General features: G+C 28.7%; 1 protein-coding gene across 1 annotated transcript; it reads right to left on the bottom strand.

Moving 5' to 3' along the window:
* Nucleotides 1-429: 429 nt before the first annotated feature.
* Nucleotides 430-13,225, bottom strand: LOC129975274 (uncharacterized). The gene is made up of 4 exons (XM_056088328.1): nt 13,185-13,225; nt 10,291-10,464; nt 8,653-8,739; nt 430-489 (listed from the first exon to the last, which is right to left on the bottom strand). The coding sequence occupies exons 1-4, from the start codon at nt 13,215-13,217 to the stop codon at nt 475-477; spliced, it is 309 nt and encodes a 102-aa protein (XP_055944303.1). The 5' UTR covers nt 13,218-13,225; the 3' UTR covers nt 430-474.
* Between the last annotated feature and the right edge of the window lie 9,001 nt (nt 13,226-22,226).

Raw genomic sequence — 22,226 nt, 5'->3', positions numbered from 1 at the left:
AGGCGGCTAGTAAAATACATGTAAAAAATAATGTATTTAATGATAAGTTTATAATGGCATTTTTTCTCGTTTCCAAGTTTAGAAAACTTAATATTTGGCTCTAATGCTGATAGCTTATACAATTTTTTTTTAATGTTTTCAACGGTTTCAACTTGATAGTAAAGTGTAGATAAATGCAATAATTACAATCCAACAATTTGTTAGGCTCAATTACAGGATGTAATTACAACAATTTGTTAGGCTCAATTACAGGATGTAATTACAACAATTTGTTAAGCTCAATTACAGGATGTTATTACAACAATTTTACGTGTAAATGCAGCAAAATATGAAGGTCATATTTGTAAAATGTTTTCAAAATCAGTTAAAAAAATTCTTATATTCTGTTTTCTTTTCTTGTTTCTTTATTATTAATAAGTGATACAAAAAAAAATCTTTTGAAGACATGTACTCTATTTTTTTTCATCCTTTTGGTTATCTGCAACAAGTCTGAAAAGAAAAATTAAGAAATTCAAATTCAACAAAGTGAGCAATTGGTGCATATGTGACTTATTTTTCTTTCATACTATAACATGAATTTAAATGGTATTTTTTACATTTAAAATCAATAAAATTCAAAATATGTATCAAGTTTCAAACATTTATGTTCACACTAAAATCAAATGGATATACACTATAACTGGATCTTGCAAGATTCAGTAACGTATGAACCATTTAGAACTCCACTAACATGTTCACTCGCAAGCATCGAAATTTCTGAAGCTGAAGTCTTAACGCATTTATCATATAACAATTGCTGTTCTGTATGAGGCGTTCATAGAAATAATCTAAGGAAACTAGAATTTCAATTATATTTCTAATAAACATTAATTTTTAACAAGTTTTCAGTAAATTTTTTTCTTAGAAAATTCACCGTAGATTCATTTCCTTATTGAATTAATTGACAGCAGAGCTTCACGAGTTTTTTTTAAATCTTGGTTATTTCAATTTTTATATTTTTGATTGAACCTGCAGAAGTGTCTTTGCTTCAATTTTCTCATATACTTAAATAATCTAGCAACCTTTTTTCTTCAGCATACTATTTTTAATACTTTTTTACATACTTTAGCATACTTTTTTTAACGTTGTAAATGTGATTAGTGGTTCCTACGGTGCGTTAGTGCTGTTACCTACAATCGACTAAAAAATTAAAGCAGAAAGAAATTTTTGTTTATAAGTGCTTGAATTCTAAATGGAAATTGAGGATATGAGTAGAAATTATAAACCTTTAATGACCACGACAATCCACAAACATGTGTGCTCCTCCTGATTTCCGTAAGAAGATATGCAATATTATTTGTCTCTTAACATAAACAAGAAAACTGTGTACAAATTTCTGATGCATTCCTTTTTCGAATTGGATCTAAAACAATATAATTTTAGCTATAAGAGAGAGTACCAATTTAAGTAAAAACTGCATACCAAATTTCATCGTTTTATCTCAAAGCAATTTTGAACGATCGTGTTCACTGACACACACAATTCCAAAAATGAGTTTGAAGGCCTGGAACGCGGAATTTTGTCAGAATACCGCAATCGAATGTTTTGACTATCACAATATTTTTGTATATTGCTATGGATTACTTCAAATCCACCGCTACTAAGTCCGTAAAGTCACCGGGTTCGCTTGTATGGGTGAATGGTGCGAGAACAATCAGCAGACAACAATAATGAACGAAGACGACTTTATTTAACACGAAGACACTAATACAAAGACGACAAATACACACCGAGACGAACACAGGATAGCACACTACAGCAAACAGTAGCTTGCAAGTAATACACAGCACACAAAGCGGCCAGACAGAATTCAGCAGAAGGAGGGTTCACGTAGCTTCACTCTATGGCCTCTCCCAATGTTTGCAATTCTCTACAGTCTACTTGCTTTAGCTATATCCAACTGCCGACTCACTACTCACGATTGGCTACTCCACACACGACACAATGCTGCTTCTACAATAAACGACAAGACTCGGCATACAGTTCAATTCAACAATCGCTTGAGCTCCACACAACGCTGGACTATTCCGCCATTGCTTCGTTATCCCCTCAATGACTCCTTTCATGACTAACTGATTATGATTCATTGCAACTTGAGACTGCTGGCCTTTTATAGCTCCCAAGAGGCGGACAAAGAAGGTTCGGGACCAATCAGGGGAATCTCGGTTCCAATTGGCTGGATTGCTAAAATTCTCAAAGTTTCCAGTAATATCTATTTTGTCGCCAAAGTCGCCAAGTCACCAAATTGTTATGTAAGTATGTTGCCCCGCCTCTTACTTGTAACGCCCTCAAGCGGTAATGTAAAAAACTATCAGTCTTGTAACATCATCGATGTAGCAGCAACGCCGAAAGACAACGCTCAAAGGAACTCCCGAAAGCGGAGAAACAATAAAATCTTTAAAATTCTAAAAAGGTCCGTCATCATTGTTGAACCTCTCCACAAATGGTTACGAAGTTTTTCGCCAAGCTCTGAGATCACTGACGGGGCAACCGATCAGCACCCAACAGAGCTGATAGTAAAATGGGCTTTCCAGTGAATGAACTAACCTTGCTGGGAAGCAACATTACAGGTTTGTAACAATATTTTCTATACAAAAATAAATAAATAAATAAAATTGCTTACAGAACCTATGTACATTAACAAGAAAGATTTTTTTTAATGTTTACTTTCTCGCACACAAAGATACAAAGGAAAAAGTATCGAACTCGACGAATTTATATATTTCAGACTTCCATGTGTCCAAGAAATACGTTTTTGTAATTATGTCTGTCTTTGAACGTTTCATGTTTATGCCAAATTTGTTGATTTAACAAATTTTGAATGACATTCATTCAGAAGAAGTCTGTCTGCCCGGATGTCCAAATATGTTAAACGATAACTGCAAAACAAAGAAAGCTAGATGCATAAAATTTGTTTCATAAATTTTACATCCAAAAGGTAAATACTCTTTAAATTTGGAACGAAATCCGTCAAGAAGGTGACCATTTGTTGATCACAAACATGTAAACGCGATAACTCAAAAGCACAGACTTGAATACATGAAATTTGGAATATGATTACAATTTTAATGGGGTCAATTCATGTGACGTAAAAGTCACATGTCATGTACCTCTTGCGCATGGCATTTAAGTTTCATCCGCGCCGCTCTCGTCGATCAGTCTGTCATTAACGTTCTCCGCCAAGTATGAAGCGGATTTTTTGTTTACATTTGAAGTTATAATTTGTGAGTCATTTTCTTTCCTCTTATTATGTGTTAACAGAGGAAATACTGGTGTGCTGATGGATGCATGCTTTAATGCGAAATACAAGAGTGACTGTCATGATAAAATGTTTTTTTTTTATTTTCCTTTCAACAAACCTGACTTGGGTTGATAGCTTTGGTATAGATTTTTTCAAGCCTTCGAAGTCAATGATATGCTCCGATCATTTTGAAGAATTCCTTCAGTTTGTGTCCATTAATTAAATATAGCTGTTCCAGTAATTTGTTAGAAAAACTCTTCGAAGAAAAAGAAATCGGTAAGCGATTTGCCACCAAAAACAATCAAACAAAATCATGGGTGCATTTCTAATTTACTTCATTCACATTTGATGAAATTTCTGATAATTTTGAATATGCTTAGAAGGTTTTAAAATGTTTACATGAGTATTATATTGCATTTTTTTACAAAATCTTATCTAAATTTAATTAACGTAAGTAAACAAACTCCTATTGCAAAAATAACAACTGCTATAATGCTAAACTTAGGTGGAAGTGAATATTACTAGCTTTCTAATTACATTTGCATATTTGTGATGGATTCAAAGTGAATTTATATCAAACATCTTTTCTATTGTTAAAATGAAATTTCAATAGTTTATTGTATTTAAACTGAAATTCACTGTTATCATAATATCATGTTATAACACTGTGCACCTCAGTGATTTCTGTTTTAATAAATAAAGGTCTTTTCATTGAAAATCAATTTCCATATCAGCATTTATTATATAATTTTTATTCCCAACTTCATTGCTACATGCATGTTTCACTTTTTTTTTTTTTTTTTTTCTATTTCTTTAACATATCAATTTTGAATTATAAAATTCTGTGAAAGCATAAAAGTGTTTCATTCAACTCCTCTTTATATCCTATTTAACTTCTCTCTCTATATATATGTATATATATCATGACCTTATTGTTGTTTATTAAATTTACTCTATTATATGTTTTTGTTTTATTTTATGATATTCATTCAATTTAATTTTTATCAATGTAACTTTAGCATTTAAAAAAATTTCATAAATGTTCTGCTTTAAAAGTATACTGTTCAACATTATGTTTTTATTAGTGATAAAAAAAAACTGTTCTTTAGTATCTAGGATGTTTCTGTTGAAAAAAAATTGATTTCATCATTGACATTGACATTCTTGTCATACTGTGTTTATATTATTTCTAAGTGTCTAGAAAAACAAATGTTGATAAATAGTTAATAGTTGTTTTTTTTAGTTTTTTGTATTAGTGAGTACATTGAAACATACATTGGATCATATTTTTTCAAATAATTATCACATATATTTTATATCACTCTCTCTCTTTCTATATATATATATATATATATATATATATATATATATATATATATATATATATATATATATGTAACCAATCTAAAGTAAGAAAAAGTTTGAAAACGAAACAAAACAGTTTCGAAATCGCAACTAAAATTTATTACCTATTTAAACTAAAACCAAAAAGGAACTTCATAGTATTTAGAGAGCGCAATTGCAGCTACTTCTAAAACACAGATGAATTGATACAAAAGTATTAGAATCAAGTTAATAGGAAAAACAAAAATCAAATAAAAATTAAACCAAAAAAATTATTAAAAATATTAAAAAAGAATCCGGCCTGAAGACTTTTTCAAGGGTCACCCTCAGGCAGGGATTCAAATAAAGGGATTTTTTCTGTGAGGACATACAGACATTAAGTCTAATAATGATTCCTCATGACCCGAAAATACCCCGAAATTATGCTCAAGAGATATACCATTTTAACAGAAAGGAAATACAAAATAACAAATTAGAAAAAAACCACAAAGTAAAAATACAATAAAAACAATAACAATAAAAACAAAAACAGCATTAAAATTAAAATTAAAAACGAAAAGCCAGAACATACCATCCAACAGTGAAGTAAACTTTAAACAATCGATTGTGATTTCCTGTTTTTGAAAGTTAACGGTAAATTATGTAAACAGAGGTAGGCACCCAGCGCCATCTATTGAGTGATCCAATATGCAAGTAAATTTCTATTTTTATTTAAGCCAAAAGATTAATCCCAAACCATACCTTGTTTAATTAAAAAATTGACATTACAGTAATTTCTAGGAAAATCATTTTTAATTAAATTTTTAAGGAGGATATTTGATGCTTCAATATAAGAATTTTTATTATTGCAAACCCTTTTGATCCTGCTAACTTGTGAGAAAATTAGATTTTTGAAAATTTTAGAGTTTAGATTGGAATGGTAGTTACATAGTTTTGTTATTTTAAAGTTGAAATCATCCCTTTTATCGTATATACCAACTATTGTTTTATCATTAGCAATTTCGATTTTTAAATCCAGAAAGGTAGCCTCAAGTTGATTTATATTTGTATCTTTTAGAATTAAATCTTTTGGATAGCAATTAGTAATAATATTAGTATTGTCGAAGTTAATCAAAAGCAGGTCATCAATATATCTCCACCCGTTTATTAAATTATATTTAATTATTTTTTTCTCATAGTAATGCAGGAAAATATTAGCTAAAGCACTTGAGAAAGCTGTCCCCATTGGAATGCCCTTGACTTGTTTATAAAAATTAATACCATTAAACACGTAATTTTCAGTAATATTAAAATTACATAACCTGTAGCACTGGTAGTTATAATTACTATACGGGTAAACATTTCTTTAAATACTTAAAAATTATCCTGGACAAAATAAAAAATGAAGACAACTTTATTATTTCTAGTAACAAAGAAGTATTGGATTTTCTTAAAGATAACAACATTAATAAACTTAATACTTTTGATTTCGAAAATTTATACACTAATCTACCTCATGAAAAATTAATAAAGGTCTGCACTTTTATATATGACGAATATTTAAATGAAAATATCATTCCTAAAAATAACTGGCTTGAGTTATGTAATTTTAATATTACTGAAAATTACGTGTTTAATGGTATTAATTTTTATAAACAAGTCAAGGGCATTCCAATGGGGACAGCTTTCTCAAGTGCTTTAGCTAATATTTTCCTGCATTACTATGAGAAAAAAATAATTAAATATAATTTAATAAACGGGTGGAGATATATTGATGACCTGCTTTTGATTAACTTCGACAATACTAATATTATTACTAATTGCTATCCAAAAGATTTAATTCTAAAAGATACAAATATAAATCAACTTGAGGCTACCTTTCTGGATTTAAAAATCGAAATTGCTAATGATAAAACAATAGTTGGTATATACGATAAAAGGGATGATTTCAACTTTAAAATAACAAAACTATGTAACTACCATTCCAATCTAAACTCTAAAATTTTCAAAAATCTAATTTTCTCACAAGTTAGCAGGATCAAAAGGGTTTGCAATAATAAAAATTCTTATATTGAAGCATCAAATATCCTCCTTAAAAATTTAATTAAAAATGATTTTCCTAGAAATTACTGTAATGTCAATTTTTTAATTAAACAAGGTATGGTTTGGGATTAATCTTTTGGCTTAAATAAAAATAGAAATTTACTTGCATATTGGATCACTCAATAGATGGCGCTGGGTGCCTACCTCTGTTTACATAATTTACCGTTAACTTTCAAAAACAGGAAATCACAATCGATTGTTTAAAGTTTACTTCACTGTTGGATGGTATGTTCTGGCTTTTCGTTTTTAATTTTAATTTTAATGCTGTTTTTGTTTTTATTGTTATTGTTTTTATTGTATTTTTACTTTGTGGTTTTTTTCTAATTTGTTATTTTGTATTTCCTTTCTGTTAAAATGGTATATCTCTTGAGCATAATTTCGGGGTATTTTCGGGTCACGAGGAATCATTATTAGACTTAATGTCTGTATGTCCTCACAAAAAAAATCCCTTTATTTGAATCCCTGCCTGAGGGTGACCCTTGAAAAAGTCTTCAGGCCGGATTCTTTTTTAATATTTTTAATAATTTTTTTGGTTTAATTTTTATTTGATTTTTGTTTTTCCTATTAACTTGATTCTAATACTTTTGTATATATTTGTAATGTGTAAATAAAAATTATGAAAGCTTGATTTTGTTTGTTTTCCTTTAATGATTTCTACAAATTAAAATGAAATTATTTATTCATAAGTTGCATAGATTTAAAAAAAGGTATCCATACCTTTTATATTTCATAATTTGAAATTGTAAACATAATTTATTCAATATATACTAATTTGAGTTTCATGTTCTTTCTTTTAAGCAAACTGAAAACATCAAATAACTAACTCTCAATATTTATAAAAGTAATTACATAAGAAAAAAAAATACAATAATTTCATTAGTAAGCTTTAAAATATTAACTTATCTAAGAGTAATAATTATTTTAAAAAAGAACTAACTGGGGGAACTATATTCATAAAATTCAACATTCAATACTATTTAAATAATATGTAAAAAAGAACATATGTAATTTTTCAAAAACACTGCCATAGTCATTTGTCAAAATGTATCCTTCGGATGAAAAAATGGGGGTGGGGGGATATGGGAAAGGAAAGAATAAAGCGGCACCAGGCGAATTAAAAAGCGATGTTAGTTAATTTTGCATAAAAAAAAAATTCTATTGAAAATATTAATTAAAATTTTAATATAAGAAATAAAAATATATAACTAAGAAAATTTGGAGAAAATAATTCAAAATAATATCTTTAAAAAAAAAATCAGAAGTTTTTAATAATTGATCGGCTAGCTAAATATTTACTAAACAATGTCAACAAAAATGTAAACAGTGTCAACGTTATCGGCAGACATCACGACATGCGCAGAACGGTTGAAAATTGAACAGAAGCGGTTTGTTTGGTACCTGACACGTGACCGTGAATTGACCCCATTGTGGTTTCAGTCGGTCTGGAAAAGGTACCCAAAATACGCATTCAATGCTCTGTTTAATTTGCATTAACTGCATCCCAGGTATAGGCAAAGAAATCTCCATAGAGAGGTTTTTTTAGGTAACTATTGTTCGCTAATGGAATGCTATTAATAATACGCAAGTTTATTTATTAGATAGTACAAGACCATGCCTGCTGGTTTTGTTTTACTATTCGACTACTTGTTGTAAAAGACATTTTTTGAAAAGATGTATTTGCCCTTTTAGGAAAATGTAGTATGTGGTGCCTTGTAGTATATAATCTTAATGTGAAGTAAAACCTCTGAAGGGTTGTACACGTAGACTTGTTGCATATTACATTTATTGATGGGGATCAATAATCCGGTTTTTTTAGGAAGCGTTGGGATTTTGGGAATGGATTTTATTCTTGACATTCCATTGGATTATTTTTTTCCCTCTTATATTTATTTGCCGAATAAACTAGTTAATAAAGAATCACTTTTATAAGAGAAATGAATACAAACCCAGAACATTTCCGTCGTTTCCTCGTGATTAATTCCAGCCACTTGGAAGATACACCTCACTATAACCCAGGTTTCTGGTGCCAGGAGCTGAAATATTGAATTTTTTTAGAAGACGAGTGTATATCTATGCAGGATATTCTGATACATCTTTATTCACAAAAATAATTTGAAGTGCCTGTTATACAGAGTGCTCTAATACTGGACTGACAAACGCATTAAAAGAAATAGAACACGGTGCTATGTACCGCGTTTAGAAGATGAAAGTCGTGAAAAAACGCATGCAGACTCTGAGTCCAGAAGGCAATTGTGAATGCACATAATGCACACATGTGAGCGATGGATAATTTCCAGGTGAGTTTATAATGGAAATCTTTGTAGAAGTTTGGAGTTAACGTATGGGCAGGTATTCTTTGTGGTTATCTCTTGGAAATGTAATTGCTTCCGAATATCCGAATATTGCAACATAACTTGTTTTTCTGCGTATGTTTTTCTTGAAATATTGCAAAGTGTGCCGGTCACAGTGTAGCGAAATATGTGTAGTGTAACTGTTCGTGCATGATAGTTTCCATGATATTTCTCTCGCTAAGTGTGTAATCATCTTACTGTTATATATACAAGGAGATGAACTGGACAAACAGGAATTCATTGCTTGGCCTCCACGTTCGCTGGATCTTAATTCTTGGGACCTTTTACAATGGGGCCTTTTTAAAGGACTTGATTATGCAACACCTATGGACGACATTACGGAGCGTCTCAGTGTGTATTGTCGTTGCTGCAACAGACTTCAAAAGCATACCTGATATCTTCGAGCTTGTCCGGTTTGGTTGGTTTTGTTTTGTTTTGTTTAATGACACAAGGAATATTTTAGCCATACTCGAATGTGTCCGATTTCGTTTGGTTTAATGGCACAAGGGTGATTTTAGCCATACTCGAGCGTGCCCGGTTGGTTTGGTTTGGTTTAATGGCACAAGGTCCAATTTAGCCATATTCGAGCATGTTTGGTTTCGTTTGGTTTAATGGTACAAGGACCATTTTAGTCATACTCGAGTGTGTCGGGTTTCGTTTGGTTTAAGGGCACAAGGACCATTTTAGCCATATACGAGCGTGCCTGGTTTGGTTTAATGGCACAAGAGACAATTTAACCATATTCGAGCTTGTCCGGTTTCGTTTGGTTTAATGGCACAAGTGCCATTTTAGTATCAGCAGTAGCATTTTCCAATAATTCTTGCAACAATAAACAGATAAATCTTTTTGTAGGTATTATTGTACTTCTTACTGTTCCAGCCTTTGACGTCAAAACTTGCAGGCATTTTTGGCACTTTTCCCACTTTTACCGTAGATTGCGACACACGTTTAATTTTAAATTTTTTGTCTTGATTATCTATTAACAGCTCCCAATCTTTTAATATAATTATTTTATTCTATGTTATAATGTGACTAATTAACAAAGGATTCGATAAATTCGCAGACAATAAAATTTCGTAATTCAGAAAATTTCTGATTGTCAAGGAGGTAGTATGCGTACAACAGGCGTGGTATGCAAATCCCAGAACTCTGAAGAGTTCCGGGGTTTAGCTTTTAGTTTTTGGTTACATCAGTTAGTTGAAAACAAAAAAATATTAAAACAGAAAAACTCACTTGAGGGATTTTGGATCCAGGATGGTAACCGCTGTAATGACAAGTTTCATTTGTGTAAAGATCGTACTGGAACTTCCAAGGATTATAGTTGGGCATGTTTAGGTTCCTCCCAGTGAATCGGCCAAACTTTGTCACAAAGGAAGTGTACCCACAGTACTGGACAGCCTGATGAAGCTGCAAATATAAAAGTCGCTATGAAATATTTTTTATTCATTAGATCCCACAAATTAATGATAATCATATATTTTCAATATTCAGAGCATAAATAAGAATTACTCTAGCATGTCCTAGGAATCTTCAAATAAGCTATAATTTTACCTATAATTTTTTCTATATATTATACAGAAATAATATTATGCGCTAAAAAATAATTTGTGGATAACAATAGACTAAGTAGATATTGAAATACTATGTATCCAGAGTTAGAAACTTTTCCGTTTTATGCTAATAATCAGTCATCTTCATCTTTCGATCGTTTTCTCTCTTTCAGTAATGCAGCACATCCTATCCCAAAAAAGAAAGATTCGTGGTCTTTTATTCTGAAATCAGGCTGTCTTCTGTTAATTAAAATCTTTCAGAAATTTTCATTAAGTCTTGTTTTATAAAGTATTTAAATTTGCAACTAACAATTTTTTAATGCATAATAACTTTTTCAAGAATCCCATGCCAGTTAAGAAAAGCAAAATTTTGGCCTTTGATGACACTTTGGTCTTATTATTGAAGCTTCAGTGTTGGCTTGTTTAAACAGGATAAACTGATAAGCGCTGTTTACCCGCGTTTTCGTATACACTGAGGTATAATTCCAAAACTATTTTTGTTTGGACACCAAAGAGATCTAAACGTACCGAAATTCCCCACGGTGGTCAATAATATTTTGAAAATTTCATTAATTTATGGTGATGTCCTAAATAAAGTATATCACACTAACAGAAGTTCAAATTTAAAAATAAATCAAATATTATTGTAAATTAAATATATTAACAGTTTATTTTGAGCAGGTGTCTGTATGAAGTGAAAAAAATTTGAAATATGATATTTTCTAAAGAGTAAATGGTGGAAAAATTTTCTATGATCTTTTACAATATCTATATTATTAATTCAATAAAACAGTTTAATTTTAGGTAAACATGGTTTAATATATATAGGATAACATCTCTAATTTAGCGTCCATCAGCTAATTTCGGGCATACATCTGCTAACAAAATGGTTTAAATGAACTAGATAATTATATTTTATGTCACTTGAAGTTAATAAATGCTCCGATGAATTACGAATTTTAAATTTTTACATAGATCCTCTGCCCTTTGAATTATATTTAACAAAATATTCTTGAGGCACCAATATTTTAAATAAAAAGAGCTACACTCCAATCAACTAAATCAATCACTAAAGCTGGCTAATTTATGAAATTGAATATGTCTTATGAAAACTAGTGATTTTAGACCATTTCATCGAACATTTCAAAGAAGATACGCCAATCTTCTGCCAGGGTTTCTCAACAGTGATTAGCTTATGATTATGAAAATGTTGATTGTTCTAAAATCGATATGTAAAAACGTCATAAATTGGTCAGATTTGATCGTAGAAGATAGAAACATTTATTTATTTATTTAAAAGTGGAAGAGCCAAGAGTATTTCGCAAAATATGACTCCTTAGGACAAAAGGACTGTATAAAATTTAAACTTCATAATTTTTTCATAAGTACATTTATTGACTGAAATAAAATATTTTTTACATCATTTAAATATTTTGAAAGTAAAACTGAAAAGCGAATTTTACGATGAATCAGAATTTTTTGTTGAATAATTCTTTAAGATATTATATAAATTACGAAAATTATTCTGCAGTGCACATACAACTTCAATGCCGAACGACTCTTTTTTTTATTATTAAATATGAAAATTGAAAGCAAAGACATGGTTGGTTTCAGTAAAAATGTTTTTTTAGTAGTTGCAGTTTAACGTGTACACTTTAAATTAAAGTCGAAATTTTATGGGCGCTGGCAGAATATTAAAGAGCGAGATAAGTAATACAATTAACAAAACTGTTTAAAGCCTACATAATAGTATGACTTAATTATATAACTTTTAGAATCTGAAGGTTAAAAATATTTTGCAGGAAAGGCTACTAAGAGACCAATTTACATAAAGTATTTAATTGAAAATTCTAACGATTATTAATACTGGTGAACCGGTTGGTTGCCAAAGGCGGCTAGTATAAACAGAATCTTATTCAGTTCTATTATTAGTTTACATTTATGCAATTTTTTTTTCATGATAATATTAATAAAATTAAGAAGAATCTTTTCATTAATAAATATATTTTTTCATCCTTTCTGAACTGCATCTGAAAGAACAATTAATTGCACATGTTTTGTTGAGTTAATGATAGACAGGCATGTTGAATATAATTAATTCCCAATTTAATTTTCAACAGATAATTAAAAATTTTTTATATTTATTGGCACAAACTTTTATGGTTGATGGTTAATAACATCGAAATGGACCATACCCGCTTAGGAAAGCACGGAAAGAGACAATTAAAATGCTATATTTATTCTTACTTTTAAATTACAGCCTTATTACGACGGGCTTGATTCAATACATTCATCCGAAGATGACAGAAAGAATTTATCCCAGAGATGACAGAAAGCCGAAGGCAATAAATAGACAAGCTTTTCAGAAATGTGAGAAGTCCTTTCAACGCCATTGCTAAAGTTGCGAAACTGCAGGTGTGTTTGACTGAGCCTTGTGTTACATCGATTTCAGAAAGTGTATCACTTCTAGTGATGGATGCTTTGAACATCTTAAAGTTTTAACCAGAGCCCTTTTTTATTAATTGTGAGATATATCCCGTCTTTTTGCGACAAATCATATTTAAAAAGCGAACTTACTGTGAATCTCCGACCAGGCAGAAACTGTGACATGCACTGAATTCTTTGTTTACAAATATTCTAGAAAATTTCTAACAATGAGAGAAAAATTAGATGCAATATATGCATAAACAAGTAATATATAAAACAAAATTTTTTAAGTCAGTTCCTACTTAGATCAACATAATTTTTTTTTTATTTTAGTTATTTTTTATTAAATAATTACAAAATTGGTGATAAATTTGGCAGCATGACGACGGATTTGGCAACTTTGGCGACCAAATATAAATTGCTGTATAAATTTAATTAATTCATTAATATTTGAAAAAGCAACTGTATTAACGTCAAATGTTATCCACTACAATTTAAAAAAATGTATTCGAACTTGAGTGGATGAATAAAAAGTATTTTATTAACGATTGAAAATATGAAAAAGATATATATATATATATAGGGAGAGTGTGAGCTAATAGTAGGAATTGAAAGAAGAAAATGAAGAGGGGGAAGAATTTCACAAACTAGTTAATATTTAATTGGTTTTAATTAAATGTAAAATTAATCATTATGAGTTGTTTTGAAGCTAAATTAGATATATTGTGCTTTTTTCTTTGTTGGATTTGTCTTGTTACCCCATCTTTAAACCTCTACCGCCGCATATGTTCATTCCAAAATTGCAGATTTCTATTAAATTTTGAACGAAATCCATTTAGAAAAAAATTTATCTATCAAGCTGTCCGAATTTAAGTTTATACGGCAATTGCAAAACAAACAGACCTAGATGGATAAAATTTGGCACATAGGTTTAACATCTAAAATGTAGATATGTATCAAATTTGGAACCAAGTTCGTCTATGGTGTTGACCGTCTATCGGTTTGTGCTTTCAGAAGCATGTTAATGCGATAACTCAAAAGTGTAATGACTTAAATATATGAAATTTGGATGTGATTACAATTGTAACTCGGTGTCAAATTTTGGTTTTAATCAGCCGGAAAATAAGGTCCAAAATACATATTCGTTTTCTGGTATTTGTGTATTAATTGAATCATCGCAATTATTGTTTGCCATCGCATGCCATACGCAAATACTTTCATTAGAGAATATGCAGGAAAGTGTGGTCAGACCACTACATTGGATACATGCCTAGTTCTAAGCCTTTTGAACAACAGTGGTGGTCAAACAAAAAACAGAATATCTTTCTAACGATTCTGAAAAATAAAAATTGCTTATACATAATTTTGTAATTAAATTTTTAAAACGATATTTCGGAAGATAGTAGCTTAAACAAAGGATACATCGAGCTTTAAAATTCCTTTTATGATAATTTCTTTTCTCAATTGATAATAAAGGCGAATGTGTGTGTGTGTCAGTGTATATATTGATGCTCTACAGGCCGGACTTTTTACTAACAGTTATCAAATTTGGCACGTTTATATTTTGGAGAATCAAAAAATGCACTTGGAGAGATTTTTTAAAATATTTTTAATTAGAATTTTAATGAATTAAAAATTGAGCTGAATTTTGCCGTTTTCCTGCTATTACTTCCGAAAATATTACTGCATAAAAATAAATTTTGCACCGTTTCAAAATTTAAAAAATAGTGTTTTTTATTGATACCTATTTTATAATTGTGCAAATTTTCCAAAAATTTTGATGATTAAAAAAAAAAATATTTTTCGCCTAAATTCCAACAATAAGTTGTACCGTTACCCAGAAATTCAAATTATTTTTTATCTCTTTATCAAATATTAAACTGTGTGATTTTTTTCCGTAGTTGAAAGTTAACGAATAAGGTTTTGGTAAGAATTTGTATGGTTTACGAGATAGATAAAAAAAAAAAAAAAGTGAAGTTACAATACCGTGCCCAAGCAGCAAAAGATCGTTGGCCAACCATTGGCCAAGCATCGCCCCACGGAACGAGCGAGATTGGGGCGAGATCGGAGGCGATCTCGCCCCGACATTGGTCATGTCCCCCGGCGGTTCGCCGCGCGATGGCCGCCCCGACTTGTTTTCGACGAATTTGCCGATCCTTTGGCGACTTGTTATTATCACGGGCGACGTTATACCAAGCATTTCGCGACCTGTTTTATCAATGGGCGACCCAATACCAATCATTTCCCGATGTGTTTTAACAATCGGCGACCCAATACCAATCATTTCCCCATGTGTTTTAACAATCGGCGACCCAATACCAATCATTTCCCCATGTGTTTTAACAATCGGCGACCCAATACCAATCATTTCCCCATGTGTTTTAACAATCGGCGACCCAATACCAATCATTTCCCCATGTGTTTTAACAATCGGCGACCCAATACCAATCATTTCCCCATGTATTTTAGCAATGGGCAACCAAATGCCAATCATTTCCCCATGTATTTTAGCAATGGGCAACCAAATGCCAATCAATAGGCAATTTATTTCTGAACACTTGCTGGTGTCAAATTGAAATATTAGTTTAATGGTTATTCAATTTTCTCAAACTCTAGAAACTAGTGTCATAATATTTAAAGCTATCATACTTTCAAAATTTTGTATAGTTTACTTTTCTTTTTTACCTATTAATAATAGTGTTTGTTATTTATTTTGATAAATTTAAAATTCCATAAAATACTTGCTTTTGATAAAAATTCATGGAAAATGTCATTCTAATAATTCTTCCAACTTTTTTTAACTATTATTATAGCATAGATTTTACCACAACCTTACCCTATAAAATGTTTAAATGACATTTTTTTACTGCTCTTTAAAAAAATAAACAAATGTTAAAATTATCTGAAATAATTTTAAATTTGATCCCCTGAACATCTATCTACATATAAGATTTATTTCCTTCATTGATATTTCCTGTTTATTTTCATTGTTTAATGCATGGGAAGAAATGTTAACATAATCATAGTTTCAATTACATAATTAATCAGAATGATTTTAACTGATATTAGAAATTTAAAAGTAGGTGTATTACATATATTGCCTATATCATCTGTTTTTAAAAGCTATTTTACATTCGAAATAGAAAAATATATAATTCTTATTAAAAAAATATTTTTTTTTACTATACACTCTTTTATATTGCTTAATGTGAGTAATCAACAAATAATTCCTAAAGAATAATGAATAAAACACAAATTCCTATTTTAACACCCTAAAATTTAATGCATTGATTAAAAATAGTTTAAAACACTAAATTATATAATTCCTATTATATGTTTCTTCAATAGAAAATATTTTACAAGCACAAATTATTAAGTTACTTCAAATTTCTAATATTTTCATAATTTATGTTTAGTGAGGTTTAGATTCTTAGCAAAATAACCAAATTTGATCTATGTTAAACCCCGAATATTTCACAAATATGTTTCATAAAAATTCCATATACAAAAATGTAATGCTTCTTTCAATTTTATTGATTCTATTTACTATTGACTTTACAAAATTACTTCATGAAGAAATTTTATACCTCATTATAAATTTTAGTGTTAGCTAATGTCCAATAGATAACATTTTACAAGCACAAAATAATAATTTACTTCAAATTTCTAATATTTTTTTTATTATCTATGATTAGTTTGGTTTTATGGCACAAGAATTAAATTTTATCTTTGATTAACACTGAATATTTCTCAAAAATTCCATACACAAAAATGCAGCACTTCTTTCAATTCTACAAAATTCCTTATATTTACTATTAACATGCAAAGTTACTTCAAGTTGTGGAAATTTTACACATTATAAATGTTAGTGTCAGTTGATGTCCAACATACAATATTTTACAAGCACAAATTAATAATTTACTTCAAATTTCTAATATTTTCTTGATCTATATTTAGTTGTTTGGTTTTGTAGCACAAGAACCAAATTTAATTAATGATTAACACTGAATATTTCACAAAAATTCCATACCCAAACATGGAACACTTCTTCCCATTATAGGAAATTTTATTTACTATTAATTTACAGAGTTACTTCATATTGCATTAATTTTAAACCTCATTATAAATGTTAGTGTTAGCTAATATTCAATAAACAACAATTTACAAGCACAAACTTACTTCTTATTTAATAACTTACTTCAAATTTCTAATATTTTCATAATTTATGTTTAGTGAGGTTTAGATTTGTGGCAAAATAACCAAATTTGATCTATGATTAACTCTGAATATTTGAAAAATATGTTTCACAAAAATTCCATGCACAAAAATACAACACTTCTTTCACTTATGCGAAATCTTATTTATTATTAACTTACAAAGTTACTTTATAGTGTAGAAATTTTATACCTCATTACAAATGTTAGTGTTAGCTAATGTCCAATTGATGACATTTTACAAGCACAAATTAACAATTTACTTCAAATTTCTAATTTTTTTAAATCTATTAGTTTGGTTTTGTTTCATGGCACAAGAACCAAATTTTATCTATGATTAACTCTGAATATTTGAAAAATATGTTTCACAAAAATTCCATGCACAAAAATACAACACTTCTTTCACTTATACGAAATCTTATTTATTATTAACTTACAAAGTTACTTTATAGTGTAGAAATTTTATACCTCATTACAATGTTAGTGTTAGCTAATGTCCAATTGATAACATTTTACAAGCACAAATTAACAATTTACTTCAAATTTCTAATTTTTTTAAATCTATTAGTTTGGTTTTGTTTCATGGCACAAGAACCAAATTTGATCTATGATTAACTCTGAATATTTCACAAAAACTCCATACCTAAAAATGTAAACACTACTTTCAATTATACAAAATTTCTTTAGATAAATATTTTTTTAATTATTATTTTCCCCTCTTTATTTTTAGGAGAAAAGAAAAACAACTATGCAAAACAATTTATTTACAAAGACCTTCATTAAATAATATTTTAGAAATACAAAGTAAAATAATAATTTACTTGAAATTTTTTACTGAATTTTCTGTAATGATTTATACACCCAAGCAAAATCCTGAAACTATGATTTATAATTTACAAGAATAAATAATACTGACACAAAGTCATTTATAAAAAATTTATTTAAACTTTATTTATTATGTAATACTTGAAGAGTTTGAAATTTCTAAAAATCCACACACATTTATATAAATATTATATATATGTATAACTGAATCTTCAGCTACATATAAAGAGAATTATACATTTATTTATACATTTCATTTTTCCTTTTTGATTACATTTGATGAACCTAGAAAACAATTATAATAGTAATTGAGATTCCGCTTCATTTAAAAGTACAAATAAAACATTTGTTGACAATTGGAGATGAGTAATTAACAAGCGAAAGTATTATAGAACTTCATAAGCATAATATTTTTGTTCTGATACTGGACTGTGTAAGCAAACTTTATAATAATGTTTAGGATAATAAAGAAGAAAAAAAAACTCAAACTAATGGGAGTAAAATTTATGTTACTGTTTTATGAAATGTGAAATAATTTGAAATTATTCATATAAGAGTACTCAAAAGAGCCTGCATAATCTCAAATTTTAAAGAAAGTTTAAAATAAATACATTCTGCTAAACTTTTTTTAGCCTCATGTCAAAATAAAAATAATTACACAAATGTTATTTCAATACCAAAATATAAAAATGTTATTTAATATTTTATTAAACTTCTTTCATAGAAAAATTGTAAATGAAAAGGGAAATTAACTAAGCTAAATAGAATTAAAATCACTTGAATTGTCAGTCTGCAAAAATAATGAGGTTGCCATTAAAAAAAATTTATTCAAATTATATAGAAAAATAAAATTTGTACAAAACAAAATTTATGCCTTTCTAATTAAGGCAAATAAGTTTTCAGATAAAAAAATCAGAAATTAAAATCTACCTACTTGTCATTCAAGCCTATCACATTACAACATTTTGAAGTTTTACTACATTTTTCACGAAAAGACATTACATATTTTGGCACTTTAACACATACATCTGATAAATCCTTGATTGCTTCCACTGATCTGAGTAATTGCAACTGACCAGAGAGAAATTTTGTGATTTGGAATAACTTCAATTCTAAACAAGTTCTTAGGATATAAAGTGAATTGGGACATATAATTGTCTCGCATATAATTGTTTTAAATTTCCTTCTGATGTTCCAAGTTGGTAGAAACCATATTCCGTCACATTAATTGTAACTTCCAATATTTTGCTCTTTTTTGAAGTCAGGAATAGAAACTTGCACAGTAGTTTCCAAACAAATAGTGAGAAATTTTTTTTTGTTTATATTTATAGATCAATTTTAAAATGTATTTTATCTTTAATTGCATTTTCAGTTTTGAAACAAAGGTTGCACAAAATTTTTATTTTATTAAATGAGAGATGTATTTCATACTTTGCCAGGTTGTCATTTGGCATTCTATAGAATGCTTAGAAAATGTATGAAATACAAATTGTTTCATACATTACTGGCTTGTTTTAGGCATTATATACAATGCTTGGGCATTCTATAGAATACTGGATTTCATATTTTGCTGGTAATACATATAAAGAATTATACATATACTTTTTCTTCAAGTTCACTCTTCTTTTTGCAGATTTGATGAACCTAAAAAACATATTCCTTAATTAGAATAATGATTGAGCTTTCATTTCTTTTAAAAGTACAAATAAAATATTTGTTGACAATTGGAGATATGTAATTAAGGAGTAAAAGTCTTATAGAACTTCATAAGCTTAATAATGTTTTCAATCTGATAATGAACTATATAGGCAAATATTATAATAATGTTTAGGACAATAGAGAAAAATAATATAAACTAATGGGTGTAAAATTTATGTTACTATTTTATGAAAGGTGAAATATTTATAAACTATTCACATAAGAGTATTCAAATATAACTACATAATTGCAAGTTTTAAAGATTTTTTTTTTTTTTTTTTTGAAATTTACAATAAATATATTCTGCTAATCTATTTTTTTAGCCTTATGTCGAAATAAAAATAATAACACAAATGTTATTGCAAAACCAAAACATAAGAACGCAATTTAATATTTTTTAAAAACTTTTTTCATTAGAAATTGTTGTTAACAAAAGGAAAGGCATTGTAAATGAAATGGAAAAATATCTGCAATAATTTAAGAACACACACACAAAAAAAGATAAGAAATAAAATCACTTGAAAAGAATACAAACAAGAAAAGAAATGATAATCGTAGCTTACGCCTAACGCTAATAATATCACGTGCAACTCCATGTTAAGCAACGAGTTCGAACGGCTTCAACAAAAATAATCTTTTTTATTCACTATTTAGAATAAATAATATATTATTTACAAATATATAATAATAAAAACTTTACACTTACCAAGTTTCTTGAAATGACAGTATGCGTTGCTGGTTGAATTTCAAAATCCAATACACGCCAGGTGATTCACGGGAAATTTCTAAAATATGTTCGCATAGCGCCACCTAGGAAAAGCAACTTTCCCGACATCGAGGCGACTATGGGCCGATTGCTTTGAGCCGGTCTTTTTCACTAAGTCGCCGTAGGAGTTCGCCCCGATGAAAAAGCGATCTTCAGAGGCGACAGAAAAAAATATGGTCAGAATCCGATGTCGCGCCAATGCAAAGGTGACATTGGCAAAATATGGGCGGCGTATATCAGATGGATGCGATGCTTGGCCAATCGTTTAGCGACTTCTCTTTGCTGCTTGGGTGTACTTTAGTAGAAAAGTGAATCCACATCTAAGTTTTTAATATCTCTTTGATATTATTGGACTGGTCTTCTTTAGAAAGATTCACATGCACAATGAAAAGAACACATGTACGACTGTTATGATTAAGCTTTAATGCTTCTGAAAATTTGGTAGAATTATAGATATGAAAATATATATAAACGTTTTAACTGGAATTAAATAAAAACCAATATATCTGGTTGAGGTGATTAACATATAATAAAACTCACATAAAAGTATATATATTTGAAATTAAGATGAACTTTATAAATATTTATTTTTTATAAAAAGTTTCATTTCAAGCCATATATGCTAGGGCTTAGGCGATAGAGCTCTTTGATTTTGGTTAATAATTAAATCATTAATAATTTCACAAACGATTCCCCATTTTCTTATTTATTGTTTCATAAAATCATATCTAAAGAGACATATTATCAGAATTACAATAATAATATTAAATCGAAAATATATAGAATTTAATATATAACAACTACAAATATTTTTATAAGTTTGGTCTGAGATTTTTAATAAATAATCTCAGACGAAATATTATTATTAAATTATTTATCATTATTTTTGAGAATAATGATTATGATTATGTCTATTTTTTGCGATTTAAATACTCATTAGGTAGTTAATATTAATGAATATGAACGCATGTTTGCGTTTAATATATCCTAATAGCAAAAGATATTTACAAGATTTCCATTATGTATTATTATTATCCAGTATTAATGCCACAGGGCAATAAATACTTATGGTATATGAGGTGAATATTTATTTATTTTAATTTATAGAAATGAATTTGACATGTTTTTCTTCTTTACATTAATTTGTTATTGTTTCAGTATTCTTCCCTCATTTGAAACTCATAACAAAATTAAATTTTAAACAACAGAAACTCATAACAAAATTAAATTAACATAACAAATTACTTTTTGAAAAAATTAGATTCACAAATAGAATTCAACAATTGAATAATTATGTTGGATATAAATATTTTTATCAAATATTCTTTCTATAAATATATTATTTATTCTAAACCATATATATATATTTTTTTTTTGGAAAACATTGTCTGAAATTAGTAAAATGTGAATCAAACAAATTTACAATTTCTTTGGTTTATGGATAAGCAAAGTTTTCTTGAAGTATTGGGAGATTTCCTGACCAAACTGATATTGTTGTAAATTTGGTAGATAAATGACACATCAAACAAATTTTATTGAACACTCTTATTCGGCTTGATCAAATAAGTGGATTATCAGTTTGATCCTATTATTCATTAATTATATCCAATTTATCCATTAATTACATCCAATTTATCCATTAATTATATCCAATTTATCCATTAATTATTCTCAATTTTGATCTGACTA

Source organism: Argiope bruennichi, chromosome 7, assembly GCF_947563725.1.
Source record: "Argiope bruennichi chromosome 7, qqArgBrue1.1, whole genome shotgun sequence".
NCBI lineage: Eukaryota > Metazoa > Arthropoda > Arachnida > Araneae > Araneidae > Argiope > Argiope bruennichi.
Note: the sequence above shows the minus strand (reverse complement) of the source record. Positions and strands in the feature narration are given on the sequence as shown.

Coding starts and splice junctions, on each gene's coding strand:
- LOC129975274 (XM_056088328.1), bottom strand. CDS start 13,217: ATGTCACAGTTTCTGCCTGGTCGGAGATTCACA. Junction 10,465..13,184: donor TGCCTGGTCGGAGATTCACA/GTAAGTTCGCTT, acceptor TTATATTTGCAG/CTTCATCAGGCTGTCCAGTA. Junction 8,740..10,290: donor CTGGATCCAAAATCCCTCAA/GTGAGTTTTTCT, acceptor TCAATATTTCAG/CTCCTGGCACCAGAAACCTG.